The sequence below is a fragment of the Asterias rubens genome, chromosome 7, assembly GCF_902459465.1.
Source record: "Asterias rubens chromosome 7, eAstRub1.3, whole genome shotgun sequence".
NCBI lineage: Eukaryota > Metazoa > Echinodermata > Asteroidea > Forcipulatida > Asteriidae > Asterias > Asterias rubens.
Genome location: NC_047068.1, coordinates 4,582,357 through 4,595,017, shown reverse-complemented (window position 1 = coordinate 4,595,017; position 12,661 = coordinate 4,582,357). Strand labels below are relative to the sequence as shown.

At 38.6% G+C, this 12,661-nt stretch overlaps 1 protein-coding gene across 1 annotated transcript; it reads right to left on the bottom strand.

Moving 5' to 3' along the window:
* Positions 1-2,693: 2,693 nt before the first annotated feature.
* On the bottom strand, positions 2,694-10,700 carry LOC117292792. The gene is made up of 4 exons (XM_033774951.1): positions 10,398-10,700; positions 5,181-5,355; positions 4,164-4,278; positions 2,694-2,981 (listed from the first exon to the last, which is right to left on the bottom strand). Exons 1-4 carry the CDS (start codon positions 10,555-10,557, stop codon positions 2,778-2,780), a joined length of 654 nt encoding a protein of 217 aa, XP_033630842.1. The 5' UTR covers positions 10,558-10,700; the 3' UTR covers positions 2,694-2,777.
* Positions 10,701-12,661: the final 1,961 nt, after the last annotated feature.

Sequence of the window (12,661 nt, the reverse complement as noted above, 5' to 3'; positions counted from 1 at the left end):
TAAGCATATCAGTATTATGCTTTAAACATTTATTTTACAATAGACCTATATAACACGTGATAAAACTTGTATGATATATTTTAATAAAACCACGACAAACCTTATTTAAAAAAAAAAAAAAAAAAAAAAAAAAATAACTTTCAGTAGCCTACATTCGTAAAATATAGTGCACAAGATGTTTCGATTTGTTTGGCAAAATGCGCTTTATAAGTCTCGTTTATTATTATTATTATAAAATAAGAACTGGTTTATTTCAGAGAAATATGTCGCAAATGACATGCTTTTTGTAGGGGTAATTAAAATTACATTTATCAATTTATTTGTTCGACCACTCTAAATCCTATTTTGCAATTAATTACTGTCAAGCAGTTGGTCAAGTGTGGAATGATAAAAAAGATTGCGAACTTAGGCCTATGTATCTCTCAAAAGATAAAATATTATTTAAAGTTATAAAGTTTACTCTATCTTACAAAAAACAAAGATTATTTCTTCAGACTGCCTAAAAACAAAACCAAATCTCAGTACCAGGCCTGATACTTCACGCGCCTCAGTTGCCCCTTGCCATTGCCTTGGTGCCCTTGAAATGCTCCAGTAGAAATTTACAATTTCCTCATAGGGTGCCCTTTGCCAAAGAGAAAATGCCTTGGTGCCCTTGCCCTTTCAAAAACGAAGCATACAGGCCTGAATGACTATATATGGTCATTCAAACATGTCTCTTGAAAAATATATATTTACGGTAAAAATATTGAGTCTTTAAAATCTAAAATGACCAATTCATTGTGGCGCCGAAATAAGTAGCTCAAATCTTTTGTAAGAGTAAAAACAAAAATAGTAATTATGGGCATTATTAAATTTTAGAGCTATAAATGCTAATCTAAACTATTAAGCAGAAACTACTGCTTGTTCTACACAAAAAATAGAGTCGGACACCAGACTCAACATTGCAAACCTAATGCAGTTTGGTATGGTAACCAATTTCTGCTAAGCAATACTATTCTGTGTTTAGCAGGTTTTTGTGCTTACAGGCTTTATGAAGTTTGGCCCTGATCATGGGAAAGGTCCAAGATGCCAGGTCCATTTTGGGGGTCAGCATGGTCTGTTTTCCATGCAAAAAGGGCCTGGTGAAAAGTTTCATAATGAGCCACTATGCACAAAAACTTGCTAAGCACAGAAGAAAACTTGCTTAGAAGCCAACATTCCATGAAGTTAGCAGTGTTGTGACTGGTGCCCCAAATGATCTAAGCAGTATGTTCTGCTTAACATCTTTATGAAATGTGGCCCTACAATCCGAGCTAAAACAAGGGATCATGAAATTGGCCAGGGGTAATTCGAGTTAACTCGTCCTAACTCAAGATAATACCAGTCTTAACTCTTTAAGAAATCCAACCCCATAGGACTCTGTTGTGGCTCAATTTTAGATCTGCTTTGGGACTTTTTAGGGTTATGGTGATCAAGTGACTCAGCCCTATAAAGGTAATTGAGGAATCTCATGATAGAACTGTAGAGAGAAGGGAATTTATTTTCCCTCACAAAATAAAGTTGTGTGACTGGACCCTTTCCAATTTAAATTCGGATGGGGGGGGGGTATACTTTACCAATAAATCAATTATAACCCAAATATACACACTCAACTACATTTGTTGATCTACTGAACTATGCTTTTTCGAGACAGTCTTGGTTAATACTAACACATTATGTCCACAAAATGTTTTGATTGCACAAAACAAACAATCAAACCTTTTTTTCCTGGTACCACATCCGTTAGAGGGAGGGGGGTTAGGAGGGTCCCAGGCCCCCTTCCCCAACCTAACTCTGCTAATGCCGCCGGCACAGAAACAGAATTCAAAAAACAAAATGAACAAAACCAAGCAAGAGAGAATCGATTGTATTTATGTTTTTGTTATAAGCCATCACTACCCATAACACATACTTTTACATGGTTTCACTAAAACCTTACTTACTTTTTTTTCTGTTGGGTATTTAGTTTTGGTTAAAAACAAATCCTAACCATGATCAATGTTTTTGAAAACCATCTCTGAATTTTGAATAATGTCTGGTATGATAACTTGATTGATTTCAAGTGACCAGTTAAATTGGAATCTCAAGACTATAAGGCAGCGTTGGTACATCACATAGTTTGGGGAAAGCTTTTGTAAAGCTATTTCTTTGGCCCAATTTCATGAAGCTTGTAAGCAGAAAATACTGCTTAACAAACGTCTTTGCTAAGCAAAAATGTTCTGTGCTTTGAAAGTTTTGTGCTTACAGGCTTTAAGAAATTGGACCTAAACAGGCAAAGCCTATTCACATTCACATTTCACAAGTGTTTGTACCAGACCTTATTTAAATCTTTATACAGTACGTGCCAATGGTTTATTGCTCGTTTTGAAATCTGATGTTGTAGCCACCCTGGTTAAAGGCACAGGACACGTTTGTTCATTATCAAAGACCAGTATCTCACTAGGTGTATCCGAACAAGCATAAAATAACAAATCTGTGAAAATTTGTACTCAGTTGGTCATCAAATTTGCAAGAGAAAAACACCCTTGTTGCACAAAATTTGTGTGCTTGCAAATGCATTATAAAAGGCTTCAGCTAAAGCCTTGTATTTTTTAAGTGATAAATTACTTCTTTCTCAAAAACTTTGTTACTTCAGAGGGAGCTGTTTCTCACAATTTTTTATACTATCAACAGCTCCATTGCCTTTACCAAGTAAGTTGTTACGCTAAAAATTATAAGTAGTTACCAATTGTGTCCAGTGCCTTTAAATTCCCGCGATTTCATATTTGCTCATGTTGTTGTTTGATTTCTTCAAACTTTGCCAGAATTCCCTCATAGTTGCGGACTTTTGGCACGCCCACCAGCTGCTCATCTTGGATGTCAGCGTTGATGAAGATCATGAGCTGCCTCAGGTCTAGTCCATCCTCTATGTCATTGATGGCCGCTTCCACGATGGCTTTCAGCATCGCTACCTCATCCAAGCCCTGCAAGCCATCAATAACAGAAATATAAATACAAAACATTTATTTCACACTTAATACGGTTGTTTCTAAGTGCACATTTAGTATTTTCCTGCAGGGAATGTGGGACTATGTTTGAGGGATGACACCTACTTCTTTTACATAGTACATTATACTACATATGCTGTTGGGTAATATGCTGCCAATCAAACCGGGAATACGGGGTGAACCCCTTCTCTTTTCGATAAGTGCACCGAGTTCCTTTACGTGCGTTACCAAACACACAGGACCAATGGCTTTACTTTCCGTCCAAAGGCAAATTACTCGGGTAGGATTCGAGCCGACAGTCTTTGCCTTTCTAGCGCAGAATTAGATAACCTAGATTGCCCGGTAGCTCGAGGCAGTCTATTTGGCAGTCCCATATCTGCTATGGAATTGTAAAGGTTGTGAGTTGTTTACATCATTAAGAAAAGTTTGTTAAATACATTTGAAAAAAAAAGACAAAATGTAGATAACAACTCAAACATGGACAACAATGAGAGTGACACAGACTGGTACACTTCAAACTTAGTTGACCCCTGACCTATCCTATAGTGGACTTTTTAGGACCTAATTCTTAGAACATCCCAGGGTATTGATGCACTTTGATTGTTTACAACACACACTCAGATCTGACTAAAGGTTGAATTGCTTCGATAAGGCCAAGTTAGAATAAAACACTTTGATTGACCCTACCCTCATCCCTTTTTTTTTTTTTAAAGCCACATCCTTTAATTACTTTTGTCCTCAAAAAGACAACATTTTTCCAGGTATTCTCACTTCATCTTTCTTTTCAACACCAATTTAGTTTATCCATATTTTAGAGTATCAGGGCATTTCTCAAACCTCAGCTTGGGCTTTGGCTCTGGCCCAATGTGCCATCTGATCATAAAAAACGCCACTGCATGCAAAAAAGGGGCTAAAAAAGTTTAAGGCCTGAAGGCTTCATTTCCACTGTGTAAGTAAAGAGGAGGTATTCTGCACAATAAGGTATTACGCCTACTGTTATTCGCCAATAGAAAAACACAAGACCACCAGGCTTGTCCAGTTACGAGTTTACGGGCTCATCGCTAAAAGTACTAGCCTCGGGTCTGCGGTCCACTGTTAAATTCAAGCCCTGCACAGGGAAAATGGCAAAGTGATGACACAATAATGATATTCTCTTACCTGGCCTCCAGTATTAAGCAGAGATGCCGCTGCTTTGAAGCTGGTCCGTTGAAAGATCTCTTTCAAGCAAGTGAAGACATTGGTAGTACAGTCTGTAGCTATGCCAAGTTTAGACCTGTTTGAAGTCCATTAGAGAATTAAAAACTGAACTGTCAAATTTATCAAACAGATAACTTTAAAAGATCAACTGCCCCCAGGGGCACGTTGCCACCTACTCCTAAGCTGAAACAGGGTTACCACCTTCACAAAACCCGTAAGGGTATAGACATGGGTATCATTCACTAATAAAAGTAATAATAATAACCCCTTTTTATATAGCGCTTTTCACACCCAGAGGGCGTCCCAAAGCGCTTCACATTATTACCCCTGGTCACTGGGCCTTAAATCACCCCTTAAACCATCTCAGCTCCCTGGTGGGGAGTATGCAGCCTGTGCAACATCAATATGCGCTACTCGGCTAAATCAATCACAAGAACCATCTCTTCCCTCACTCATACACATTTACCCCTGGGTGGAGAGAAGCAATTATAGTTAAGTGTTTTGCTCAGGGACACAAGTGTCACGACCGGGATTCGAACCCACACTCTGCTGAACAGAAGCACCAGAGTTTGAGTTCGGTGCTCTTACTCACTCAGCCACGACACCCTAACCCTAAATAAGTTTTAAATTTACCCAATAAGGGTCCCTTGTGGTTTGTAACTTAATATTTATCAAAGGTACAATACTTTACACTCCTTGTCATTCACCATTGATCCATCATGCACACTTAAATAATACCAAGCCCCCCCCCAAAAAAAAAAAAAGTTTGAAATAATGTACCATGTTGCTGTTTTCTCAAATCTGCATTTTACATTGACAAAAACCAATCCGTGACCCTACCTTTAAGGAATTGTAATAGAGTGTGGGTTCGAGTCCCGGTTGTAACACTTGTGTTCCTGAGCAACAACTAAACTATACCATTATTATTATTAATCATAATCTTTATAATAAAGTCAAACAGTAAACAAATGTGTGTACCCAGATTCGTAGCAGAGCAGTCTCCCAAACGGCATATTTTGAAGGGGCTGAGACCACCAGCATTTATGGGTGCTTCTCTTGTCGACAGCCTTGTTCTTGGCCAGATCGCCGACGTTTAGGGCAAGATTGGTGCTCAATGCGGCCATCACGGTGTTAGCTGGGGTGCCATAGCTATCTACAAAGGGGATACAAATTGAAGGAAGTTGCTGAGATGTTAGATGTTTTAGACCCAGTATCTTGGGCGCTGTAGCCCACCTTGTTGGGCTGTGCGTTATGGCTCTGTTTTAACATCGGTCTTATCACAGTCACCATTTCATATGCGACTGTGATAAGACCGATGTTATAAGAGAGCAATAGTGGGCTAGGGGCAGTGGTAATAATAATAATAATAAATGTGGCTTCTTATATAGCGCACATGTCCGTCACTCGGTGACTCTCCCGGCGCTGTTACATACAGTATGTCCTGCAAGATGTGGGACTACGTTTGAATTATGAGACCTAATTCTGATAGCACCGTGTAATGTTTTACAAGGTGCAGTGGCGCAATTTGCTGCTCATCGAACCAGAAACACTGGGGTGATCCCCTTCTCTTTTAGATAAGTGCACTGGGTTCTTTTACATGCGTTACATAACACATGGACCAACAGCCTTAAAGGTCCCATCCGACGGACGAAGCAAGGGTGAAGTGTCTTGTTTATAAGGACACAAGTACTCCTTTATAGAAAGGAAATATGTCACATTTTTTTAAAAAGAATTACAGTGCCCCAGATACTGGGTCCAGGGTGGTTCAATATTTGTAATATTTTTGCTAGTGTACAAATGGTTAGTTTCAATAATTGTAACCCTCTGCTTTGAACCACCCTTTTGATGACAGTTTGTAGACTGGATTACTAAAATCAGCCATGTGTACAAACTTGCCAAGTTCTGTTGACGACGCGGTTCGTGGTTGGAGTCACTTCATTGGCACAAAATCAGGATTGCGCTGCCTTTGGAGCCAAAAATACAAAGTGTCTATGCACCAAATTGAAGCAATGTGTAAAATACAAACAAACTAAAAAAAGTGCTTTGTCAAAACATTTCAATTTTATTATTTAAAGGAACGTTACAGAATTGGTAAGTAAACAAAATCATGATCATCACAGATTTACATCAAACTTACACGGTCTAACGGTCTTTTTTCTTTTTTTTCTTTTAATGTGTAGAGTTAAACTACTCCGTTCATTCAACAACTACATCAGAAACAAACTACATAAACCAGCTCCTATAAATACTGCTATAATTTTTACAACAGATAAAATGAGCTACGTGAGGTTATTCAAAAAATTAAATTGATAACATACACAAAAAAAAACCAAGTAAATATTTGAATATACATTCATAAATACCCTAGACAGTTTGTCTACTCCTATTGGTGGCGAGCGCGTCACGTGGGGGTGTTTAACTGGTTGATAATGATCAGCTGGAGCTATTTATAACTGGCTGGCTTCCGCGTGTCGGGCGCGAAAGATTATCACGCGGAACGCAATTCAAAGCTATTAGTAACAAACAGATTCTTCTCAAAGTTTATAAAAAAAATATTTAAAACCTTGAATTTTCAATTGTCAAGTGTCTATAACTGTATTTTTGAAGTGCATTTATGAATGGGAATAAAAGAGTAGTGACCCGTTCTTAAACGTCTGTTTAAAACCTTGCAGGGTCACTGCCATGCGATATCACACGGTAACGACCCTGCCGGTTTTAATTGGCCATTTAAGAACGTGGCGCTACCCTTTCATTCCCTTATTTTAGCGTGATATAATCACAGTGGTCGAGAGAAAACGAGGGTAGAAATTACTTCAGACAAATATTTACTTATTTATTCATTTATTTATTTATTTACTTAATTTTTATTTTTTAATTTTTTTTACATCAATATGCAAATTAATGTGTAATCATTTTTTCACTATTTTCTTGTGACCCAGATGGCTGATTGATCTCAAACTTCTACAGGTTTGTCAGTTGTTTTTTTATGATGGTGGATTACATAAAGTGCTTACACTAGTGCCAGCAACTGTTTTGTTAGCAAAACCAATTCTGTCCACCTTTTCAGTGGCACTTTTGTCCAAGTACTTACGAATCTTACCAATATTCCTGATGTGGTATGATGACAGACGAACCATGTTGTTGATGTGTGGTTGAAGTGTCATTGATGAATCAAAAATAACCCCTAAGTTCCGAGCTTGCAGCGAGGGAGCTATCTGAGCATCACCGATGGAAATGTATGGCACTGAAACCTTTGTTAACTGTTGACGTGACCCAAATAGAAGGAACTCTGTCTTATCATCATTCAACTTCAGGAAGTTTTGTTGTGTCCAACGTCGAATCTCTTGGATGCATTTCTCAAGTCTTGCAATAGATGCATTGGCGTTTTCTTGAGAAGATTTAAACCTGATGTATAGCTGAGTTTCGTCTGCATAGACATGGTAATTCAGATTAAATTTCAGGATGATGTCACGAATCGGTAAAGTGTTGAGTGTAAACTACTGCAGGCCCAGGACAGACCCCTGTGGCACAGAGTAGTTCAAAACAACAGGGTCGGACACCGCGGTGCCAATACAAACATGCTGAGTTCTCTGGTAGAGATACGATTTGCACAATGCTTGGGCCGTGTCCTCTATGCCAAGGTGATTCTGGAGCCGAGAGAGAAGGATGTTGTGATCAACAGTGTCAAAAGCAGCACTCAAGTCTAGCAGGACCAGTGCTGTAAGGTTACCATTGTCCATTGCAGAAAGAATATCGTTGCTCACACGGACTAGTGCAGCTTCACTGGTCCTTATCTAGTGTGTACAAACTAAGACTGCCCAACTTCGAATTACCGCCCAACTTCGAATGGGTCACCCAACTTCAAATGGTCCTGCCCAACTTCGAAGTTGGGCCCAACTCCAAATGGGCCCAACTTCGAATGGGCCCAACTTCGAATAGGTCCAACCTCGAATGGGCCCAACTTCGAATGGGCCCAACTTCGAATGGGCCCAACTCCGAATGGGCCCAACTCCGAATGGGCCCAACTTCGAATGGGCCCAACTTCGAATGGGCTCAACTCCAAATGTGCCCAACTCCGAATGGGCCCAACTCCAAATGGGCCCAACTTCGAATGGGCCCAACTTCGAATGGGCCAAACTTCGAATAGGTCCAACCTCGAATGGGTCCACTTCGTATGGCTTGTATGCTGACTGGAACACGTCGGACAGGTTGAAAGCGTGAATGTGATCAGAAATGCGTGATGAGACTACTCGTTCGATGACTTTTCCAAGATATTTTAAGTTTGCAACTTGTCTGTAGTTTTTGAATACCTCCTTGTCCAGGTTTGGTTTTTTGATGAGCGGCCTGATGTAGGAAACTTTGAGGCTATCAGGGAAACAACCGGAACTGAGAGATTCGTTGACAAGATTAGTGATGTAGGGTACAAATATATCAATGCTGTGCTTCATCATTGATGTTGACACTGGATCCAGCTCGCAGGATTTTGAAGGAGATTTCATAATAACCCTTTGAATCTCAGCAACAGTAGCAGGCTCAAACACAGATAGTCTACACTCTGGTTGAAGTTGTGGCAATGTCTGCGGCACGTTGTAAGGGACTGATAAAAATGATGAGCGGATGTCTGAAATAAATACCTCAACAACAACAAAAACGTAAATATTTAAATATACATTCATAAATACCCTAGACCGTTTCGCTATTCCTATTGGTGGAGGGCGCGTCACGTGGGGGTGTTGATAATGACCAGCTGGAGCTCTGTTTATAACTGGTTGTTTTCTGATACTACGCCCTAGTCTTGCGGGCACTGTAGGTGAGTTGGCCGCGCTGTGTATGAAAGGAAAACGAAAAACGTCTTGCACCAAGACTACGCACCTACTGTACACGAAGCATATCCAAAAACTATCTCAGTCATAAAAATGAAACACACGGATAGCAGAGTTTAAGCACTTTGGGAAAAAGATAAGTTTTACAGAGTTTCTTACTTTATTACGCCTTTTAACCAAAAAGTCATTCATAAATGGGTTTGGCTTGGGCCTTTATCACATGGCAACGACCCTGCTTGTTTTAAACGGCCATTTAAGAACCTGTCGCTACCCTTTTATTCCCTTTTCAATAATACCTGCCTTTATTAAAGACACTGGACACTATAGGTAATTGTCAAAGACCGGTCTTCTCACTTGGTGTATCTCAACATATTTGCATAAAAACAAAAAACCTGTGAAAATTTGAGCTCAATTGGTCATCGCAGTTGCGAGATGGAAGAAAAAACACCCTTGTCACTCAAAGTTGTGCTCTTTCAGACGCTTGAATTCAGGACCTCAAATTCTAATTCTGAGGTCTCAAAATCAATGTGGAAAATTACTATTTCCTTAAAAACTCATTACTTCAGAGGGAGTCGTTTCTCACAATTATTTATACTATTAACAGCTCCCCAATACTCATTACCAAGTAAGGTTTCATGCTAATAACTGTTTTGAGTAATTACCAATTGACCCAATTCACCCGACTTCATCGTCAGAAAAATCTTGAATGCACCATACTGGTGGGCAATTTCACTGTGCATATTTATAAATAACTCTACACTGTGCGTTATGCAGTGAAATGCACATTTTAAGCGACACAGCATTAATACACGTAAACCTAACTGCCCACCAACATTGCGAGTGTGGCATCAGTGGTGCGTGTGACGCGCCTGCAAGGAGTCAATAGTGTCCAGTGCAGAACAACAATTTGTAAAGTTGACAAGGAGCCGGATACCCAACATTTTTAAAACCCAGAGCAGGCGACAGCGCCCGACCAGTTTAATAATAATAAAAATGGTTCTAGTTTAACCACATTTGGACGCAGAAATCGGTCGTGAAGTTTTTCTCAACCCACTTTGTAATGATACAATTAATAATAATAATAATAATGGATCTAGTTTAACCACATTTGGACGCAGAAACTGGTCGTCAAGTTTTTCTCAACCCACTTTGTAATGATACAATCGGACCCATGGGGCCTAACTAGGTCTATTTTTGTCAATACCTTCGGCTAAATCATTGCTGCAGGCTTTGCCTAGTCGTGGTGGTTTTCCTCTTGGTTTTTGTTTGCATTCCCTTTGTGTTTTTTCCTGTCATTCTCTGAGCGCTTTGTTACCTTAAAAAAGGTGCTATATAAATGTTTTTATTACTATTATTAAATATTAGGACCTACCTGTTGCAGCTGACATGATGAGTATGTCCACATTATTGCGTTGTTTATCCAGTTGACTTATGTCGCCCAACAACAGCTCAATGCTGTTTATGGACTCACTTCTCTTGTTGTACACATTTATTGTACTTTTCACGATGAAACTCGGTTTAGAGTGCGCCATTCTGCTTCGATCTTTAGGAAGAATTTGTTAAAATATGCTGCCTGGGCCTTCTGTCAATCCTACTTTGTTGTACTGCGACAGAAGATTCACAAATACAACCACTGCTGCTCTGTGCTTTTAAACTAATTACACTCAGTCGCAGAGGGAAATTACATGAAATGTATTGCAACAATACGGGGATTCCCCAAATGAACTACGTAGTCTGATACATAAACTTTGAGTTTGCGTCCACACGCCCATAGACGTCGGGGTACTTTCAACAACTGGTGTAGATTAAAGGTTACCATTGACCGTTGAAAGGTGCTTGGACGATCATATTAAAGCAAAATTGAGGCTAGTTCTAGTTTTAATTAACAACACAACACAACACAACACAACACAACAAAACACAAGGTGCAGGGATGATTATATTACAGAAAATTTGATGCTACAAAATAATAACATTGACGATTTTGTTTTTAGAGCTGCACACACAGTAGCCTCCCACAAAGAATTAGGTTACAAGCCAAAATATGGCCATGGACAACATTAAAATTTGTTTGTTTGTTTGTTTGAATGATCTTCACATCAAGGAAACTCAGCAAACTTCCACAAAGGGATATAAACACCAAGCTGGCAACAGCCCCCCAAAAACTCTCTCATACAAACAATTGGTTTAAAGTCTATGATTATGATTTACGCAAATCACGAAATTGTGATTCATTAACTAGACGACAATATTTATTCTAGTCATTGTGAAATCAGCGGTTAGCTGGGGGATTTGAACCCACAACCTTGTGATTGTAAGTCCTGCAGTCTAACCACTTGACCATGATGACACTGAAGTACTGAAAGGCCGATGGGGAGGGGGGGGACGCACAAGTATTGATGCATTGAGTTTAATTAATTAATGTTCTATTTAAAATGTCAGTGCAGAAGTTATGTCATTTTGTGTGAACTAAAAATTATTAAAAACTCATTAAGTAAATAATGTAAACCCTATGTGTATAGGCTTGCAACTGTTTCGTTGAGCACATTTCTTTGCCTGCTGTTCCAAGAAAACCTTTTAAATCATCATAATTCTATAAAAAAAAATAAAAAGAAGGAAATTGACAATTCCAAAACATAAAGCAAAAAGACAACAAAGTTATGTTTCCAAACAGCATATTATTATAGTTTTATTTCAAATTGGCTGAAAACCCCCATTATTTTTACAATGTGTTTATTGCCAAGTGAATTAAACTGGATAACTAATATTCTTCATTTTAATTTCAACCTTTACACTTTCTTTAAGTATCAAAAATATTTGTGTATTTTTTATTAGCCTGGGTTGACAAGTTCTGATCATAATAAAACATATTCAACTATTTTTACGTAACTGCGTGATATTAATATATTTAGGATGTCTACCCTTGTATTAAATTTCGATTTTGCAGCCACAACCAGCTTTTACACAATTTCCCCTTACCCATCACAATCCTGCAGCAGTCAGAGAGGGTTTTGCTGTATCATGGAGTTTTGTAGGGTTAAGCAAACACAAAACACACAGTAAACACACCAATAAAACAACTATTTCAACGCTGCTTCCACTTTCAATGAGGTAAAAAACATACAGCTTTTTGGATTACAACTTAGATTTTTTAAATAATATTTCCTTCAATCCCTTAGCACCCCGCTCCCCTCTCCTACCCACAGGCTACTTCGACCCTCCAAAATCCTTTTCTCTTACGTCACTCAATGTAAGAATGTATTAGATATTATAGACTGAAATGCCTAGCCCAGTAATAAGAAATCCTCCGCAATCAGCCAAATTCCTGAAGAGGATTTCGGAGGAATTGGGTTTTGGATCAAAATACGTTTCACTTCTAAGCTGTTTTGATGCTCTTAAAACAAATAATTCAATAACAAATAATTTGTAGGTACAGATTCACAAAAAAACTAACAAGCATTTTTTTCAGTACACCATTGGTCCTTTTAGTCGGTAAGCAGTTTTGAAACAGCTATTTCTATTTTTCTTTAAAAATTACAAGCGGCAGACAAAACACATTCCTTACACACTAAAAGCAAAAAAAAACATATATCTTTGTACACATTGTTTTTACAAATAATAAAAAACATATTGTTG